This window comes from Amia ocellicauda, chromosome 21 (assembly GCF_036373705.1).
Source record: "Amia ocellicauda isolate fAmiCal2 chromosome 21, fAmiCal2.hap1, whole genome shotgun sequence".
NCBI classification, from domain to species: domain Eukaryota; kingdom Metazoa; phylum Chordata; class Actinopteri; order Amiiformes; family Amiidae; genus Amia; species Amia ocellicauda.
In genome coordinates, this window is record NC_089870.1 from 5,047,520 (window position 1) to 5,069,018 (window position 21,499).

At 39.4% G+C, this 21,499-nt stretch overlaps 2 protein-coding genes across 2 annotated transcripts; one reads left to right on the top strand and one right to left on the bottom strand.

Moving 5' to 3' along the window:
• The first annotated feature begins 279 nt into the window (after positions 1–279).
• pak6 (p21 (RAC1) activated kinase 6) lies at positions 280–18,272 on the top strand. The gene is made up of 8 exons (XM_066694452.1): positions 280–483; positions 8,948–9,613; positions 11,123–11,638; positions 12,922–13,055; positions 14,521–14,647; positions 15,333–15,458; positions 16,059–16,193; positions 16,328–18,272. The coding sequence occupies exons 1-8, from the start codon at positions 280–282 to the stop codon at positions 16,493–16,495; spliced, it is 2,076 nt and encodes a 691-aa protein (XP_066550549.1). The 3' UTR covers positions 16,496–18,272.
• Positions 18,273–18,963: 691 nt separating this feature from the next.
• Positions 18,964–21,291, bottom strand: ankrd63 (ankyrin repeat domain 63). The gene has a single exon (XM_066694264.1). It carries the CDS (start codon positions 21,164–21,166, stop codon positions 19,556–19,558), a length of 1,611 nt encoding a protein of 536 aa, XP_066550361.1. The 5' UTR covers positions 21,167–21,291; the 3' UTR covers positions 18,964–19,555.
• Positions 21,292–21,499: the final 208 nt, after the last annotated feature.

Consider the following 21,499-nt stretch of genomic DNA (forward strand, 5'->3'; position numbering starts at 1 on the left):
ATTGCATAATCTATAGTTAAGATCAAATCACATCAGGTTTGCCAGGATGTTTGGGATTGTTTACTCTAGTCATCTGATGAATGCCTGTTTTAGTTTTGTCAAGGTGAACAGGAAGTCCTGCCTCTCTTAAAGAAGACTCATTTGCTCCACGGTTTCTCTCTTGCTCCGTTCTGTCCAGGTCATCTCCACAATGGCTTGGCTGTGTGACCTGCACTTGAAACGCTGTCAAACTAAATTTCCCATCTTTCTGCAGGGACTCTCTCTCTCTCCGACCTGAAGATGTTCCGCAAGAAGAAGAAGAAGAGGCCCGAGATCTCGGCACCCTTGAACTTCGAACACCGGGTCCACACCTCCTTTGATCCCAAGCAGGGGAGATTCATCGGCCTCCCATCGCAATGGCAAAGCGTCATCGAGACTCTCAGGAGGCCCAAGCCTGTGGTGGATCCCTCCAGAATCACTCGTGTGGAGCTGAGGCCAAAGAAGGTAGATTTGGATGTGTTTTTAGTTACAATTCAATTCCTTTCAATCCTTTTTAAAGGAGGTGTGTAGCAGGGTGGCTTTCGAAGCTTTATTCCCCTGAGAAACAAAATTACCTCTCATTTGCTGAAACCAACTGTAACACTTTAAAAGGTCTGGTCTAGCATGTAGGTGTAAGAAAAATGCATTAAATAAAGGTTTTTGGGGAAAAGATGTGCAAAACCATGTGGAGCAAATTGTACACTAATGCAAGACGCTTAGAAAACTGTTTTGAGAGTTCAAGTGCAGTACTGGCATGGATATATTTATAGTAGGTAGAGGCATCAAAACAGATCCCTTCTGCCAAATGGTTATAAAAAGCCCTGAGAAAGGGGGTTTGCTGTCATTGCCATGCAGCACACTTTTTTTTCTTTTAGAGACAGACATGTTCTTGTAGTGTTCAGTGCCGTATGAGGAAGGTGTGTTGTTAATCTGCCATCATAGGACAGAACTCGCCCGCACAGCCACACATACTTACCTTACATGCACGGCCCAGAGGGGATAGAAGATTTACAACGCTGTGTACACAATTTAAAATAAGTCTGTTGATGTCAAGCTCAAAGGAAAGGTTTGCAGTTACAGCTTTTTGCTATTCTGTTTGCATATCCTATTCTAATACTGTAACAAAACTAAAAGAATGAAGGCCAGTTCACTTTTTTTTGCTTTTCTTTTTTTCCCCTATTTCTCTATATTGTTGTTATTTTCTTAGTTTAGAAACTTGCCTCATAACACAATTCTTTAAAGCTGGTGTTGTATACAATTATCATTAATCAAGTCTGCATTTGTAAAACCAAAAGATAGGGCACTTTCTAAATGAAGAATCTGCAGTCTGGGACTAGGTTAGTGTTTTGCAAATAAAAACTGCTGAAATGAAGATAAATCTCACAGCGGTGGCATGCAAAGGTATACGACTACATGAGATGTGTTTAATATACAAGGTGTCGGTTTTAATATATTCAAGCTTGTTTAAGATTTCTACATGTAATTTATTATAGTAGCCCACAAACTGAGACTTTTACAATGCTCTACAGTCTCAAAACAGGATGAGTATTTAATATGACTGATTATATTGTGCAAATCCACAAGAAACGATGACAACTATGAAATGTGATGTGTATCATTTATTTGTATAAGTTACAATGAAACACACAGTCAAACTTGTTAGGGCAGATTTAATTTAATCTTTCCTCCAATCTTGGTGAACGCCAAAAGACTGTTGGAAACTTGGTTTCCAAGCACTGAGAAAATATGCTTATATGCATTGACTTTTCATCTGATTTTCAAAGAATGTTTTTTTTAACCACTCCATTATAAACGGCTACATGTTTTTAATACTCACGTTTATTTGAGAAGGCAGTCCCTCAACATATTCAAGGAGTATGTGGTGTTTTTGTTTTTCATACCTTCAGCATGAAGTGAAGAAGGACTCCAAAGTTATGTCTTGCATGGTGTACAGCAGGGATGGCGAACCTGTGAAACGCAGAGCCGTATTTACTTGAGTTTTTTTGCTTCAATTGTCTAAACTGATTGGCACTTCAGAAAAGCAGTCAGTATATTTGGCAATGACGGCACTGGCCCCAAGTCATCGAGCAGCGCGCACGTTATTGTCTGTATATTCATGTTGTAGGTCGGGTTCTTGTGCGCAGATTATCGCTGTTATGCGCAGAACTGCGAAAATCCGCACTTCACAGACGAGATGTTAGTGCTATGATGAGTGTTCATGCTGCGCTGCGCACTGGGAGCAGGAGGAAGATGACAGACATTGTAAGTCTGTGCTGTTGTGATTCATTGTGTCAGCAATGGACGGGTCTGTTGAGCACTCAGGGGAAAGCACTGTGTTTACCGTTATCTCCTGTATCAAATGGAAATGGCCACAATCATATCATATTTAACACCCCGACAATTTAAAAACTTCATGAAGTCGGCAAAAGAAAGTGGTACATTCTCAAAAATAAATAAATTATGCCTTTGATTGTAGAGTACATTTGTGCACACTCAATGTACATTGATACCACTGCATTATTTTTTTCTTAAAATATAAGTGCCACACAATGTATATTAATATACCAGTGATTTACAAAATGTAAAAGCAGTACATATTAAGTAAATATACGTTGAAAAAAGGATCAGTGATAATGATTGAGTGCAAGTGCAATCAAAACACTATGGAAGGGTTACTAATGCAGCCAAATGAACAAACTTCTTCTTCTGATGTGCAACGTCAAGGCAATGGGAGAATCTGTGGGACTTTGTTTTGGAGGTCGATTGTGATTTTAATGGGGGTTTTAAATGTACTTTAGCATTATAATCCTCAAACTTAATGTGTGATGAAATGTGATTCATGCATTTTACTGCACCCTAGCAATACTGCAACATTTAAATGATGTATTAATTGTATGATGCACTTATTCTTGAATGTTGTGACATGATTTGGCATGCTGTTCCACTATATACAATTAAGATTGATTGATTTAATTTGAATGAGGATTAAAGATTCTCATTGTCAAAAATAAAAAGGCACATATTCCAAAAATGATCGAGCTAGTGAAGTCCTAGTACTATTGTTTTTTTATATTTGTAAATTGACAATCTGTGAGCAAAAATGGAACCTGCGTATTTATATATTTTTGGGGAAGAATATGTGCCTCGCTTCATTCAGCTTCATACTCTGCAGCACACTCCCATTAGCAGACTGGAGCTGCACTTGCTCTCCAGACTACAGAGGGATATGGGGGAGGTTCAAGGTGGGGGGAGGTTGGCAGTGGATGCAGGTGGCGGGTGGGTGGGATGGTTCTATCTGTCCATAGTTTTCAGATTTTTCTGTTTGTTTTGTTGACATGTTTGCTTAATAACTTAATAACAACAAAAAATACATATAAATATTTGTTAGAAAATGCCCTTTATAGCCCCTTTATAAACGTTTATATCCCTAATTTATCATTGGCACCCTTTGACACTTAGTAAAGTATACAAACCAGCCAAGAAAGGTTTGCCATTCCTGGTCTACAGTTTGCAAAAATCAATTTGTAATCATGGTCTTTAATGCAAACTGTCTGTTTATAGAGTGTTTTTATGCAGATAATTTTGCTGTGCACAATTTCTTTCTTTGTTTCCAAGGGATTCTTTAAGCAATATGGAGCACCCATACATACAGTACAATTTGCTTCTTGCTTTATGACTGGGTCATTATAAATTAAATTAATTGGGAATTCAGGTTTTGAACACTAGATGGGGCTTGTGCATTTTTTTCATTATGCTATGCATAAAATAGCTTTTCATAGAAACCTGATGAACCTGAAGAAAGAAAATGTCTGGTTTAGGAATAATACAAATTACGCAATTAACTCTAGTTTGTAAAAATAAACAAACAAACACTTGTTACAATACCTATTCAATTGCACTTTCTTAAAATACAGATGAAAATATGAGATGTCATAGGAGTTCAATATCCATTCAGTGTCCCACACAGCAAAATAAATGTATTTGATCTAAGTTGTTTAGCTAATCTCATTATTATATTTCTGAATAATGATTGGTGTAGCTTGTTCACACAAAGTCTCACAACAACTCGATCTGAAGGTACAATAGAAATAATGGTCATGCAAGCATTTCGTAATGCCCATTGTTATGCACGGCAGAATAATAGTACTTGGAGAGTATAATAAGTGTGTACATTTTGGATGGGTAATGCCATTATCCAGGAAATCAGAACGCACAGTCACAACCTTCAGAGGTCTGCAGTACACAAAAGACACATTCTATACACTTTATTTTGGATTGCTATCTAAAATCAATAAAATATGGAGCTAGAAAAACAAGGAACTAGGAAAAGTTGTAAAATAACCAACAAGCTATAACGTTACCTGTGACCTGTTACTGACATGCTAAATATAAGGCAAGAGTGAAAAGGTTGTATGTAAACCCCTTATTAAAGTAAATACTTAACTGGCTACAAATGGAGGCCAATTGTAGGATTCGTAGCACATCAACATAAACCTTCGTTCCCAGGGCCTTGTGAAACACTGCTTTAGCACATGACATGGTGCAATGGGGCGTGTCATGTGAGATGACGCAGCAACACCAGCTTCTTCCACCTGCTCAACCCTAGGTCACCTTCATATGTGTAATCGTCTGAGCGTGACCCCAATCAATATTTAAACTGAAAGAACAGAAGCCATGTCAGACTGAGAAACCACCACAAGCCTTTTCCTAACCAACTTGTAATGCTCCTCATGACATGATTTTATCAATCCATACAAGTACTCGACAGAGGAAGTCCTGCCTAATGCTTTATTTGAAGGCTTTTCAAATCCGTTTATTTTTAAACTCTCATTATTTCAGGTCAAATGAATAAAATGCCACCGGGCATATCGGTTTATCAGTTTACCCCTAGCTCCTCAGTGTTGTTGCTGTTATTTTTATTATTCATATTATTCAACATGCAGATGCTTTCAAGAAAGTCGACATAGAAGGTCACCAATAACATTAATAGAATACATATATAATACCCTATTTACAACATTACACAATCTCAAAAGAGGCAAAGTAATTTCCAAAACTTCATCACTTAATAATAAGCTCCTTTCAAGTTTATTTTTTTTGTATAAAAGACATCATGCATCAATTTTTTGCACATTTAAACATATTCATGAAGTCATTTGGTTACATAAACCAGACTTTAAAAACCAGCCTCTTATCGTGCCCCCATTGGAAACCATGCTGTATATTACACCAGGGCATGGCTATGGATACAACGAACGAAGTGCAGAGCAAAGACAAAGGCGAGAACAGAGGGACTGTGTCCTGAACAACTGTGTCCTGAAATTACAAGTCATTAACAGTCATACAGAACAGTACTCAGAGGCCCTAGAGGAGACCTGTAGGATCTGTTTCTTTGCAAAGGTATGGAGTAGGCAGACAAGCTCCTGGGTTTCATGTTTTGAATGCATTTGATCACCTGGTCTATGATGTAACATGTATGGATGGAATGAACCTACGCTTGGCTCAGGGCAGTGCTTGAACTCTGCACTTCTCTTTCTCTGATACATTATCCCCGGTGGATTTCCTTTACTTATTTTTGTATTGCATTACCCCTCTTCAAACTTTATTTTTACTATTGTGTTATTCATAGAGGCTTTAATTATGTAGTTGCATTGCTTTGGAAGGGCAACACTTCTGATATTTTGCTTTAGTTATGTACTTTTTGATGTTTCCATTTTTTATCTGACAATTTCCAGCTAATAGCGTGAGGATATGAGGAAAACAAATCTGTTGCCACAATGAAAGGATTGTAATTACAGCTCCAGTCACTTTATTTCCTCCCCTTTATGGGACTCCATTAGAATAATATCTGTGTCTGTAATGCAAAATATGCTGGAGTGGCCACTCAGAGGATAGGCTTGTGGAAATGTATTCTCCTTTTGAAAAATGTATTTGGTTGAGAAAATGATGTTCATCAAACTATACTTATTTATCAGTGATATTCAAATCTAGATTAACGCTGCAAAGTTTCCAATTGGTTGATCTGAGTAAACTATTGACTCTTAATTGATTTCTATAGAGTTGCAGTTCAAAGTTTAAACTTCTTAACCCTAGCCTGAATAATGTTTAATCAAATTCTGTGATAAATAAGTATAGTTCATTTTGAGACTTTCAGCCACATATAATAGAGGTACCAGCTTGGTTTCTTCTAAATAGATAGTGCTGTTTTTCCCATGGATGCAGTTTGATGTGATTTGATATGATGTATTTGCTTTGGGTGGAAAGGCGGTGGCAAACCTGCTTTACCAGGTGCATTGAGGTTAGAAAATGAAGCGAACTGTCCGGACAAAGCTTTTCAAATTTGGTTTAAGGCACAGCTAAGAGAGCATTGCATGATGCATTATGTACTGCCATGTCTTTTTGTGTTTTCTTATAAGTCTCCAGGGCTTTTTCTAAATTGAAATCATTCAGCTATAACTCCGTTCTGTGGTAGAGAGAAAGCAAGAGAGTTCAGAGCAAGGAGAGGGTTGTCTATTTCTATCTGTCTGCTTCGAGTCAGCAGCTTCAGGTCCTAAAAGGAACAGTGGAAGAATTGAAAAAAATAAAAAATCCTGGAATCCTAAGAGATGAATCAGTCCTGACGTTAGTAGCAATTATGTATTTTCATGCAAGCTGTTCAATGTCTACTTTGCCTCAGCGTTATTAACTTGTATCACAGAGTGAAAACACCAGCAGAGTTTAGTAGCAGCAATTTAGTAGCTGTAATTTATTCAGAGCACATTAAACGGGACATCCACTAAAGATAACTTTTGCTGCAGGAAAACAAACAAAAAGGATTTATTTAATTCTTGAGTCTTGCAGTTCTGGAGTGTCCAAAAAACGTTAAGAGGTGAGTAGTTCTTTTTCCAAATTGTAGTTTAGTTTCAGGCAGTATTTCGACACCAATTACGAGATGGGTTGCTGATATTTATATTTTTAATAGTGTAAACTGGTAACTAACTAGCAGAGAACAGTCAAGTAAACATTCTTTAACATTTAATTCAGTTGATGAATTTCTCTTTTTTTCACATGTATGATATGGAAATATGTGATATTCATCTATGCATATCTGATATATAAGCTAATGAATATTATGTAAATTGTAGATTTCACATTGAAATAATGCTGAGGTGTTTCACACCAAGGTGGCTTGAGCTAGCTAGCTATTCAGGTTAAAGTCAAAAACAACTTTTGTTTTTCTCCAAGCTTTGAAGGAAGACCAAATGATGAAGCTAGCAGCATACTGATGTATTCATTTGCTGTATAGGGGCTACAGCTAAGTAAACATCCATTGACAGGGAAGAGGGCATTATAGTTTCAGTCCTTAAAAATATAACATTTTTATTATGTTTATTATTATTGGATGGATTTGTGTCAGGTGAAGAGCCATATTTATGAAAGATGAGTCATTTTGACAACTTTTGAAGTAAGTAATAAATTCCATTGTTTTAATCTGATTCAGTCTTGTTAAACAGTCCATTATGTATTTTTGCACTTTGTATTGCTCTTATGTGTTGTAAGTCACCCTGGATAAATTTATATATATATATATATATATATATATATATATATATATATATATATATATATATATGGTTCTCTTTAATTTTCTGTTTCCTCCAACCCTTAGCATGAACTTGTCCGTAACATAAAAGTCACAATCCTACAGGTAGAAATACAAAACTAATTGTCAGCACAACTGACCACTGCTGCGGTCTGTTTACTTCTATTGATTATCCTGGACTTAAAAATGTATTGGGATTAACAATTGGTTAACAATTAACTCATTTGTTTACCTCCCAAATAAAACCTATTGATCATAGAAATACTAGCTTTCATGAATGTTTCAGTGAACTCTATTAAATGCGAAAGCCACATTAGTTTCAATCAATGATGTAAGCTTTGACAACATTGTGATTGTTTCTTGAAGAATCAATAATGCAGAGATGAATTTCAAAGCAGTACTGAGGAGTGCTGAACATCAGAATGTTTATTTCCCAAAATGTCTTTTAAAATAAATGTTCAAAACTGTGATGTCATTTTAGCATACCATCTTGATTGTTGCTATTTTCTTCTATTTCTGTTTCTCTAGGCACTTGTGAGATTTCTGCTACCTAAAGTAGCTTTTGTTCATAGGCCCTGCTGAAACCTGTTTGACAGCCAGTGTGCACCAACCTAATCCGAACATTATATCTCCATGGAGACAGACATTTAATGAAAAGTTTAATATAATCTGAAACAAGATAAAAGAGAAAATAGAAGTGTAATGAAATGTACTTGCTTTTAGCCAAAATGCAAAAATCCTGGTTTCAATCGTTATTGCCACACTGCATATACTAAATCAATCAATCCATAATTAAATTAAAACATAATGTTGGCTGTTTGTTCATTTAAGGGTCCAGATTGGGGTCTATGCTACTTACATTTAGATGAAGACCATTCACATTGAAAATAAATAAGGAAACTCTCTATAAACATCATACATATGTCCTTAAGGATTTTATTACCCTGCACAGAACATACCAAAGAGTGACACAGAGCTCGCTAGATATACATTTACTAGTGCACAGGTCATGACTTCAGATTGATTTCATTCCTTCCATTAAATTATATAATATTGATGCAGAAGTGGCCCATTTTTAAACATGGCATTTAATTGCTCATAGAGAGGGAAGGGAAAGGAAAGGGAATAGAGTCAGAACATAGACACAGCCCAGTATTGAAACCTATTCAGAAGACACACCCATTGAACTTCTGACATAAACCTGAATCATTTTATTGTCTTCCAGAACAAAGATAAATACAAAATTCAGCAGCTGTCCAAGACCCAGACGAAGTATAGGGTTTTTATGTCTAACATCACCTTTTTTGTGTACACACATTTAATTACTATTTTTCGGATCCCTTTCAGACCATCGTGCGTGGAAGCTTCATCGGACACGGGGACTACATCGCGGCGGCTCTCTCAGACCTCAGCAAGATTTCAGTGACAAGTTCCAACTCCCTACGCAAGACCAGTCCGTCTGCCAGAAAGAGGGCTCAGTCTTTAGGCCGACTGGGGGAGGTCAAAGAAACCGACAGCTACCAGTATGAAGACTTGAGCCGGAATGGCCAAAATGGAGGGCAGCCCAACTGGAAGGACCGAGTTCAGAATGTCAGGAGTGAAAGTGGGAGTCCTCACCTGGCCCTGAAGAAGAGCACCACTCTTCAGCCCAATGGGGTCCTGCCTAGAGCCAAGTCCACCTATGAGGTACGAGTGACCTCCCCCGACAGCCAAAACGCCCAGAGTAGAGAAGCCAGCCGTCAGAGTTCACAAGGACATAGTGACCTGGGTGACTCCCCCGAAAAACTGAGCAATAATCACCAGCCCAGTGTGATGAAGAGGGAGAAGCCTCCGAGGAGGAACGGCCCTGACCAGAGGCCTACCTCCTGCTTCTACACCCCGGCCAGTTCTCTGACTGATGGGCAGCAGAAGGCCAAGTCAGGCCCCAGCACCCCTGAGCTAAAGTCACAGGACCATCTCCTCAACCATTCTTTTAACACCTCTGGCAGGCCATTTTCTTCATATGACTTGAAGGTAAATCGATTGACAGGCTGAATCACGGGCTAGTCACACAAAAAATACCTTTGACAGTTAACTTTCCTGTGTTTATGCCATTTCAGGGTTAGTTTGAAATAACGAACTGACACACATATTTCTTGAAATAAGGTTTCCTAAGTCACTGCATGGTTTGGTGGATACATATGGAACATGCCCATAACTGAGAACACTTCATCAGCAAAGTGGGATGTTAATTATACACAAACTGCGTCCGTTGATTGTAGAGCACCCTATGAGAAGAGCGCTTAAATCTCAAAGACGGATTGTTCTTTCAAGTAGGGACACTGTTACAAGGCAGTTAAAATATGATTTGTGGGGTATTACTTTAACCAGCCCGTAAGTAGTGATATGCTGTTGCCAGGAGCCCGAGTTACTTTCAAAGTGAATGAAGTGAATACGTTTGTTTGGAAAGGTAGCCCAGGCGATGAGTATGAGATTCTTCAGCTGGGACCAGGTGCTATGATGATGTTATCATTCAGTGGTGTTGCATCACATGTGTAGTGAAGAAAAATGGAACATATACCTCTTAATCCTTGAAAAGAGTGGCAGATACCACATTATATAATGTACACTTACATTACACTGCACATATGTCTTGTTTGCAGTCACTTTTATGTTGTTTATAATGCTCTGTAATATTCTGACAAGATCCAGATTAAAACAAGCCCACTCATGTAAACCCCTATCAAGGATTGTGTTTGTACTTTGCGATTGGCATTTGGGATGAGATTTTGATTTAATCCAGATTGTAGCACAACTGCTGTTGCAGCTGCTATTGACCCCTTTTTCTTGTATTCATACTTCTAGAACTATGGCTGTTACTGGTACTACAGCTATGGGTACACAATCACAATCACAAGAAAATGTTTCCAAAAATCTTGAAAACAAGCATCAGAAAATGTAAACGAAATCTCTTTATATATGTGCGTGGGTGTCGGTGTCTGTACAAAGCCTCTGAGAACAAAATGCTAAAGATATGTGCCAAGGTTGCTTTGCTAACATCCTCAATCTTCTGTCATCTCTCCTGTCCTGCCCTGTCCTGTCAGAAAGTCTTCTTTATATGTAATAGTAAAACAACTCTTAGTTCAATCAAGATTATTGGCATTATACAATGTGTCTCGTACAATGCTATTTTGCTAACTTATATAGGCCAACTGGTGATATTTATAGGATAGAAATTGCAATGTATTGTGCAAGCTCCTGTTTGTCATGCACATTAGGCTTGCAAATGTTAAATTAATCACCTCAGTTTTGTTTCAAGTCTTAATTTATAATGTAATTTAAATCAGCTATATTACTGTACCATGGAGTGTAATGCAAGGATTTGGGTTTCATCAAGGTTTATCTTGTCAAAATGGTTCATTATAATATATAACATATATAAAACTTTATATTAGAAATTATATAAACTAATAATTGAGGCACTTATTCTATTTCCTGATAAATAAATAAGTGATACTAATGCCTTTTTATTCAATTTTATAGGCAGATGCTGTTTTAAGACACCAACAAGGTATCCAGCCCAATGGCGCCAGCAGTCCGATTATGGTGGGCACAAGAACACATAGACAATTGCGACCTTCATCCAGCTACACGATTGGACTTTCACCCAGGCAGAATGGTGGCCTTTTGAAAGTGGCCTCAAGCCCAAAGCCTGCTCTTCACAGGCAGGACAGTCCCTCCCAGCCCAGGCCATCTCCAACGGGATCCCCTGCTACCAGCCCCACAGGAGCCTGCTCTCCTTCCTTCAAGCCCCCTCCTTATGCTTCAACCAGGCCAACCCCAGAGCCACCCAAGGTGACCCATGACCAGTTCAAGGCCGCTCTCCAGATGGTTGTAGACAAAGGGGACCCCAGGATGTACCTGGAGAACTTTGTGAAGATAGGAGAAGGCTCTACAGGGGTGGTGTGCATAGCTAGGGAGAAACACAGTGGGCGACAGGTTGCTGTGAAGATGATGGACCTGAGGAAGCAGCAGCGCAGAGAACTGTTGTTCAATGAGGTATGTCTATTTATCTTCAGGAATGGGGCAGTGTACATGTGACAAATGAACATGGTGACTCCGATCAACACTGTGGTGCAATCAACATAAATTAGATCAACGCTAAACGCAGGTCGAATAAATGTGGTTGTTTCAAGCCCCAGGCAAAAAAAAAAATGAAAAGGTTAATGACAAATTACTAATTTTGATCAAAATCTGTTGTCAGTGTATCAGTTAAGGGGTTACACAAATAAAATCTATAAAATGTGTAAGCGGTTACTGACAAGATAATATTGGTAATTATGACCATAATGAAACCGGGGTTTGAATCTTGCCATTGTGAAAACCCTCCTGGGTGTTACATTGGTGTCAGCAGTGGGATGCTGCATTGGTCCATAGCAGGGGAGATGTAGGAGCAGCGGCGCAAGGACGTGCTGTAATTACTGGTGGGGGGTAGTGTAGCATTACTGAGGCCTTGCTAAGGGGCTGAGGCCTTTTAGAGATGCGGTAAGGTCACTGCAGTGTGGCATGGGAGACTGGAGTTTGAACCACGCAGTGGCCAGAACCCCCCAGGATGTTACAATAGGTCATTGCAAAGATGTGGTTTACAATGCCAGTAAAAGACTAAAAATCCATTATTTTGCTCTGTAGAATTTCACCAAATTGATAACTTAGCATCACAAAGAAGAGTGTTTTTTGTATGATTCTTTTTGTTTTAGCAATGAAACCCTATTTAAGAATTGACAATTATTCACCTAAAGTGAATATTGTATTTATTTATTCCCAAGACAATACAAAATACAACAATGTAATAAGTACAAAGTCTTATATCAGACAAAAAACATTTAAGAAATTAATTAAACCTTTTTATCTTCCAATTATTAACTCTTAAGGCCTTCAAAGAATAGGAACTTGTGAATATGTATTGATGTTTGAATTTAAATTCTGTATTCCTCTCACCACAGGAAATTAATAGTGTGATTTGCTGTTTTGTTTTCCTGAACAAAGCATTTAGTTTAGAGGGAGCTGGAATGCATTTGATGCTGCAGTAGATAAAGGCATTGGCAGAAAATAGCTTCATTTTAGAAATCTGAATAACATTCAGCAGTGACTCAGAGAACGGTATGTTTCAACAAGGGTATTTTTCACAAATGCTATCTTGTATAATGCACACGTATCCTCTACAATGTTGATAATGCAGCTCTGTATGTTATTTTAGAAATTAAACTATTCATTAATCATAAAATAATTACATAAATAGAATCACAGCATTATTTTCAAACTGTGGTTCTTGTTCCTTTCAGGTTGTCATAATGAGAGACTACCAACATAGAAATGTGGTGGAGATGTATAAAAGTGCTCTGGTGGAGGAGGAGCTGTGGGTTATAATGGAGTACCTGCAGGGCGGCGCTCTTACCAACATTGTATCTGAAACCAGGTAAGCAATGGTAGAAAAATGTCACATATCCATTTGATGTAAGTCAGGGTCTGTTTTGCCTGTCAAACAGCTCTCATATCAGAACAACTTGATTAAAGCTATTACCCCTAACCCCCAAAAATTACACCCAAAGCTAACCAACCCCTGGAGAGCATGGACTTAATCTTTGGACCACCTAGGGGCTTCAATGACAAGCCTAACTTTGGCCTCAGAGGCAGACCTTGGAGATTAAACTGATTTCACAAACCCATAAGTCCTGCAAAATTGTGATAAATAATGCAACATGCTGGATGACAGTAGGTAAATACAATGCAAAATAAATGCCTCAGTAAACTCTAGTTTTAATTTATTAGCAGTATGTTTTCCTCACCTATTCTGTGTGGAATTTTACTGTAATAAAAAATAATGAATCAATCAAATATGTTGTTTGTAATTATCTCTTTAAAATAGTTATTCATAACTATTATACTAAGTCATCAGTATAGCTTAAAAGTAACCTCAAAGACTTGCCAATTTATTCCGCATTTAATGATTTAATCAAATAGGTAGGATACACTGAAAAGACAACAACCAAGTCTTGTTGCATTCATCATGCTTCCTGTAACCCAAGATATTCCTGCAGTCTCATTGATACTGCAGTATATTGCAAACCATTCCACTGCAGTGTACATCAGATCAATGTTGTCAAAAACCAAACAAATGGCACAGCCAGTGATCTGGAACCTACACCATCGATATTCATTAAAAATATAATTGAAAAAATAATAATTTCTAGAAGGTAACTCAGTTTGAATAATAACATGGCATATGTTTAAGATAGGAGTCAAGGGACACCGTGTAGAGATTTTAGAGAATCACAGAATATTATATCTTGATGACTAGCCACATATGGACATTTTGTTGATTTAGAAAAAGGCAAGGATGAGGTAAAATGATCTCCACTGAGTTTATGTGAGGCATATTGTGCAATTACATGTCATAATACTGACTCTACAGGTTGAGCTGTATTTTAAAATATTCATCTACCTACCTCCCTGTTGGTATCATGCAATATGACCCACCTACTGTATTTGTTTACCCCTCCGGATAGGTTTATGTACAGCAGCTATGAGTCATTTCGGTTTCTTATGATCTGTATTGTAAGGATTGTACAGCACAGGAATGCAAACCACGAACAAAACAAACTTGATGCCTTTCAGTGCTTTTTAACTTCAGTGGCAACCCTTGTAAAAGTTTATAGTACACCGTAAAGTGTAGGAAATCAATATAAAATCCTCGTATAGCATGGACAGGTATGATAAACCATGATGCCAACCAAGGAAACTCACAGGTAAGAAAAGAACACACATTGTATATTGAGGGAGTGTGTGTGTGTCCATACAAACAAGGAGGTTGAGGCCCCTGCAATTTTCAAATAATAATATTCTCTTTGGCCTAGGTTCATGGCTTTGCTCTTGATTTTCAGGCTGAACGAGGAACAGATTGCCACAGTGTGCGAGGCAGTTTTGCAGGCTCTGGCTTATCTGCACTCTCAAGGGGTGATCCACAGAGACATTAAGAGTGACTCCATCCTCCTCACTATCGACGGAAGGGTAAGCCGATGGTGGGGTGACCCACCTAGAGCAACCCGAGTCAACCCTCAAAAGTGCTGCATCATCATTTTCCATCTTTCAGGCCCTTGTGTACACTGATGAGAGCAATTTAGTGGTCACATATTCTACTGACATTTAAGCACTGCTATATCAATTATAACTTCAATGTTAAAGCACACATACTCCAACAAATTGTGCCACATACTGAAATGGTGCCATTACCTTACTTCCATTATACTAGAAATGACAAATGGGTAGCCAAACATCAGTGTCACAGTAGAAGTGGCAACCATGAAGGAAAGCTTTACACAGCTATGGTTAAATTTGCCATGGTTAAATGTGTGACTCTTATCAGGTTAAGAGACTTCTTAAGACTCACGGAAGAATTTTTTCAATTTCCAAATATAGTAGTTAAATACATATTATTCTAAATATATATATAGTTCTGTTCAATTAATTATTGTCAGGTCCTGTAAAGGAAATGATCAATACCAATAAACCAAATAGTGCTATGAAAAATGAAGTGTGTAGACGGAGTACATTTAATATACTTTATATCAAGTAGGTAAATAGGTGATATACTTGATATCAACAAGTAGCTGCAATGTTCTCTAAACGACAATATGTACTGAGATGTAACGTAGAGATATATACTAATCTTGCCTGCTTCTGCCTTCCTGCCCAGATAAAGCTCTCAGACTTCGGGTTCTGCGCACAGATCAGTAAAGATATCCCAAAGAGGAAGTCCTTAGTAGGAACACCCTACTGGATGGCACCAGAAGTCATATCTAAAACGCCGTATGGTACAGAGGTAAGCACACGTCTAGGTGCCCAGATATAAACGGAGAGAGAGAATTAAAGCAAAATCTGATTATTATCATACCTTGTTAATATCGAAGTGGTCACCAGATGTGTTGCAAACTTGAGAGTGAATCATTGATCCTGATTTTAATGTGTTTTTAAGCATTTACCGACCTTATGTTAGCAAAAAGAAGATATCGATGCTGTCCCCCCTCCACTTCAGCTGTGCAACTAAATATAAACTCTCTAGAACCAAGTGAATCATCACTGAAATGACTGTCTGTTGGGAGTCGGCTCTTCTGCAGTAGTTTAGGGTTCAGGAATGCAGGCTGGTTTAACCCAAAGGCTGAGTGGCAACGCCAAGGGTGTCCCAGTGAACCAGAACCAACTAGTTCTCAATGTTATGTTTATTTATTAATGTTTTGCTAATGTTTTCTTCTAGATGTACAACTTACACAATCAGACATATAAAAGCAGTCGAGCTGTCGATACACAAAATGCAAAGCAGCTCTCACTGCATCCAACTGCCCAACTGATTCTCTTGGGACAATGACAGGTTTGGTATCATTGCCGTGCAGGATGTTATACCCCGTGTTTTTTGTGCCGTCAGGTCGATATCTGGTCTCTTGGCATCATGGTGGTGGAGATGATCGATGGTGAGCCCCCTTATTTCAGTGAAGCCCCAGTGCAGGCCATGAAGAGGCTGAGAGATGAGCCAGCTCCCACGCTCAGGAACTCTCACAAGGTGGGCAGCCGTAGCATGGGCTTTAAAATGACCGTGATTCAGCAAGAGCATGATATTAGAGCAGTAAAAGATGTATTTGGCCCACTGTAGTTAATGTAGCAATTGTAATTCATTCATTTCAACTTTTCTTGTAGGCCTCGCCCGTTTTGAAGGACTTCCTGGACCGCATGCTGACCCGAGATCCTTTAGAGAGAGCTTGTGCCACCGACCTGCTTGAACACCCCTTCCTCCTGCAGTGTGGCACGCCTCAGTGCCTAGTCCCCCTGGTGGAGCAATACCGCAAGCGCATGTCGAGGTGCTGACGCAGATGGCCTCCTCTATTTTCTCCTTTGCCGGGCTCTGCTGCAGTCAGAATCCGGAGTCGACCAGCCGAGGCAGGCAGGGCGTGAGGTAGTGGTTGGGGCTCCAGTGTGGAATCATAGTGACATATGGACCCCCTTCGGCAACAGTGTCCAGGGCATTGTCTCGTGTACAGAGAGTGCCCTTGAAAAAACCTCCAAAGCACTTTACTGATGTATTAACGCTTGTGGACAAGGCGCAATGACCACCTGTTGCCTGCCCCTGTGTTGCATCCAGCTGACACAGGTGGATGAGACTTGCCACGTTGGTTATCGTTCACACAGTGTCACTGTCAGACTCATCCCAGGTCTCCGAGTGACAAATCAACCTCTCCTATCATTGCTTTTATGGAATTCCATCAGCAGGAAACAAGCTAAATAGATCCAGGAATATTTGACTTGTGAATTTACGAGAAGTGTGTTTGGTTGCTTGCGAGATTGGGTAGGAGTGCTAGTTCCTCCCTTTGGTCCTACAGGGTGTGGAAAATTAGCTTCCACACTCCCACAGCTTCGGGAAACAATAATGTCTGGTTTTATCTCAACACGACATGCCACAGCAACACCTACTTAGCAGGCAACTGGTATGACCAGATGGACACTGGTAAGTTCAGCCAACGAGTCTCAGATATCAGTTGCCTGGGAATGTGAAGAGATACACATCCTTCATCTATAGGGCCATGAAAAGCTGCAGATGATGTGGTCTGCCGATGATCTACGGGCAAATCAATGTGATGTTGCTTGGAACGTTTTTATACGTTTTGCAGAACAGTGTAATACAAGGTAGTAGTTTAAACTGTGTTTCAAACAGTTGCTTTAACAATGAGAACTGTTTTGAATTTGTCAAATAAGGACGGCACCACTATAGACTGTAGGGGTTGCATTTGTATTTATTTCATAATTTTTGTATTGATTGATATGTTCTTTCTTAAAAGTATTCTTGAACATTGATCAGATGTGATACTGCAAATGTGAGTTTTAACCTCAAAGGTTTATTGTTGTACAGTTTATGTCGTCTTTAATCAAGGGCAAGACAAAAAAAAAGTATTTCACAAAGCGGAACTTTATTACCTAAACATTTTGTAAAATATTCCAATGTGTAGGTTTGTTGTTATCCTTTACTTTTGAATGTATGTGTGCAGCTCTCATGCTATATTGCTGCACCCCAGTTTGATCCCAGTGAATGGTGCAATGGCATCGCTCTTCTAATAATGAACTGGCTGACAATGACAACTCTCTAGATGACAGTATTTGTGAAGCTTACTTATTTTTGCAGTTTTATACACTTAAGGTTGTGCACAGAAAGCGCATAGACTTAACAAATGATGCCAAATTGCACAAGCTATTCACACCTAGATATGTATTTTCTTGGCCTGGAGTGTGCTAATGCAATTTTTAATTATTCCCATGTGCAATTTTAAGTCTTTAATTAAATACTAAAATGAAAAATAATACAAAGTATAAATAATCCTATACTTTGAGACACCTTTGATAAACATCCTTCCCTGTCCTCAGCCAGACATGCTTGCAGATTGGAAAGCCTTCTTATCTTCTGTACCAGAGCAGAACAACAATCATGGTAATCCTGTCCCAGCTACAGGATTCCAGTGCACCTTTTTTATTTGGAAACCTTATGTAATAAGTAATGATGAAAATGTGACATTGACTGTTGATAATATGAAAGACTTTTATTACTAATGGAAATTAAAGTGAACTTTTATTTAAATAAAACAAATTCAATCTCTCTTTCTCTATATTATTATTATTATTATTATTATTATTATTATTATTATTATTATTATTATTATATCATTTTTAACATATTTTGACAGATAATTTTGCTGGTTTGGTATTTCATACATTTTTTGTGGTATTAAAGACATTTGTAGACATTCTTTTAAATTCACCATTATATTCCCATGTGGTACAATCTGCAGCACATTGAATGTGCTCTTGGCAATCTTGCTAAGAAACAGGTCCATGGAAACCCAATAAGAACCAGACACGGTAAAGAATGCTCCTAGGAATAAATAAATATGGAAAACCTTCAAATGTTTAAACCACAACATTTTTATTCAACTCTCTCTATGGAGAGAGTTTGTATGTACTTCATATCTGCCCCTAAACAAGAAATGTTTAATATACAATACAAATCTAAGACAATTCCCTATTCTAGGTATATATATGGTTTCCACTTGCTATTAAGTTGTTTTGTATTTTAAATGTAGTTAGTACAAATGGAAATTAGTTATGTATGCTGTATTCCTTCACAACCTGATTTGATGTAGTGAAATGTCTAAACTGTGCCATTGTTTTGTGATTTTACATCTTCAATATTTTCGAAAACAATTTAATTTCAACAATATCAATAATTTCACTTAAATAAGGAAAGGTTCTGACACAATATATACACACAAAGACAAGTACAAATTAAATTTAATCATTTATTAACGTTTATTGGAATTTGCAAAGCATTATTACAACGTTTTCTACAGTTTGAGACGGTTAAACTTAAAGACATCGTCTTTCAATTAATAAAACTAATCCGGACCAGACGTTATTTGGATATATAGACATGAATGCTATTTTCAATGTCATTACAATATTTTAAGTCTCACAAGTACAATTGCAGTCCACTCCACTGCGATGTAATGAAGACGAGACGTGTCAATGTAAGTGAATAATAATGCAATATTACCAACATTTATCTAACGCTTTAAAGCCTTTCATATACAAAATGAATTACACTTACATATCATAAATGTACTTTTTGTATATATGTTTTGATCAGCATCAGGCACCAGCAGAAAATAAATGATTCATATGTGGAAGGTAGCCTATTACTCTAAATAAGAAAAACGAAATGTCAATGAGAAAAAAATATAGAGCGAATTAGGATATGCATGTATTCTTTCCTGTTATGTGTTTACCTCTTATATAATAATCTAAATCTCGGCTGTATCCTCCCGCAAACAATGTATGATCACCCCTACATACCTCACATTGACTGATTGATTCATGATTTATTTACACATGATACACGTGGGCATTATTTTCAAACTCGCACTTCACCCCACTGATGCTGTCCACGCTTGGCTGGTGGTTGACTCTGTGGTGCGCGTATGAAAGAGGGAAAGTCTCCGATCGGGATATCTTGGCTCTCCCGTGGTCTGAGCCCGAGGGGAAGTCTTTGACTAGTCTCAGAAACTCCGGGGCTGTGAAGCGGCGCAGTAAGCGGGTCCCCAGCGCAGAGATGGCCGGCGGACTTGCCTGGATCTTGTGCGGCGGGAGCTCCTCTCTCTGCGCCAGGAGCTTGTCCGGCCGGCCGCACTGAGGGAGGCTCAGCCTTTTCTCCGAGTACGCAGGGCTGCCGCTTGCGTGGCTGCTGTGCTTTGGGTTCGGTGTCTGTGCGCCGTCTGATTGCTCAAAGCAGTGCCCCTGTCTGAGGTGGTCTAGCCGTGTCCTAGACGCGCTGCAGCCACTTGCGTCAAGGTCATTGATCGCAGCAGGACAGGCATCTTCTTGGTATTGCATGTGTGCAGACTGCTCATCCTGCACCGATCCTCTCTTCACTCTCAGTGTGTCAGGCAAGGCACTTTGCTCTGTCTGGTTTCGGAAAAGCATCTGCTCGCTGTTCAAGGACTTTGCTCTGCCCCAGACTGGAACTGGTTGCAGCACTTGTTGTGTCACCGCTCTGTCTATAGATTCATCTTCCTTGGTGTTGAATTCTAGCGTTTGGCTTTGGCTGCACCTCAGGTCTTTCAGTTTGCAGTTTTGCATCTGCTTGGCCGTGAAAAGGGTGCTGCTTTGGTCTTCCTGGTCGTCTTTGGTGGTGAAATGTTTGTTGAAGTGATTCAAGAAAGGTGGATTGGGGCCTTTTCGGTCCGGCGACTGGTTTTGCACTTTGGTTCGCTTCCTCACCCCATTGCTGTCTCCCACTTTGAGCTGCTTTTGAAACACAGCCGGCAGGTGGTCTTCACACTTACTGTGGAACTGTTTGGTGAACCTTTCTAGCACTTGCTTTGGTAGACGGTTTGGGCGCCGAATATCTGCATGTTCTTTGCTGCTCACCTCCACGAGCTGCTCCTCTGTATCGAGTGCCTTCTTCCCTTGGCTGTTGAGTGCCTGGACACACTGGTTGTGCCCGAAGAAATTGGCCACTTGGGCAGCCGAGTGCCCAGCTTGGTTGGTCCTGTCCAGTTTGAGTCCCAGTCTCTTGAAAGCCCTGATGAGAAACTCCAAGACTTGGCTGTGGCCCGAGCAGGCAGCGTACATAAGGGAGTTGTTTCCCCAGGCATCGGGGATTTCAGGGTCCGCATTGAACTGCACCAGGAGCTTCACCACGTCCAGGTAGCCTAGCTCACAAGTCATACTCAGGGCTGTCCTCCCACGATCATCCTGGCAGTTCACATCAGCTCCCTTCTCCAGTAGCAACCTGGTGAACTTCACTCGGGCTGCTGCGTCTGGGAGAGAAACTGCAAACATCAGAGGAGTCTTGCTGTTCTCCGTCTTGGAGTTGATGATCCTCCCGTCCAAGGCATCAAGGACAAACCGTGCCAAGTGCACCTTGCCACTGTGCATGGCATCCAGGAAAGTCTTGGTGCCCGAGCCTTGGCAGAGATCTTTAGGTCTAAGCATGTCTGCTGTAGTTTCAGTTCAGGACTTGATTCCTTCTCTCTCTTCCCCAAGTTCTTGCGTCTAGTTGTTCTGAAAGTTTAGTCCTCGCAGCGTCTTTGCATTTTGTTTTCGATTGTGTGTGTGTGTTTGAGGCGTTCAGCCCTGAATGAATCTAAGGGAAAAGGTGCGTGGCTTTTTATAGCTTCTTTCTCACCCTGCCTACGTAACCATGGAGACGGCCAGCTGAGGCGAGTGATGCTCTTGGAATAGCCATTCACAATTTCATGTGCGCTCTGCGCCGAGGGAAGCGTGCAGTTTGTAACTGAACAATCACACAAATACACAAACACCGTG

What these genes read in the sequence shown, in the direction of transcription:
- pak6 (XM_066694452.1), top strand. Translation starts at nt 280, where the DNA reads ATGTTCCGCAAGAAGAAGAAGAAGAGGCCCGAGATCTCGGCACCCTTG. An exon ending in TGGAGCTGAGGCCAAAGAAG is followed by an intron (nt 484 to 8,947) that starts GTAGATTTGGAT and finishes GATCCCTTTCAG; the next exon opens with ACCATCGTGCGTGGAAGCTT. An exon ending in GAGAACTGTTGTTCAATGAG is followed by an intron (nt 11,639 to 12,921) that starts GTATGTCTATTT and finishes TGTTCCTTTCAG; the next exon opens with GTTGTCATAATGAGAGACTA.
- ankrd63 (XM_066694264.1), bottom strand. Translation starts at nt 21,166, where the DNA reads ATGCTTAGACCTAAAGATCTCTGCCAAGGCTCGGGCACCAAGACTTTC.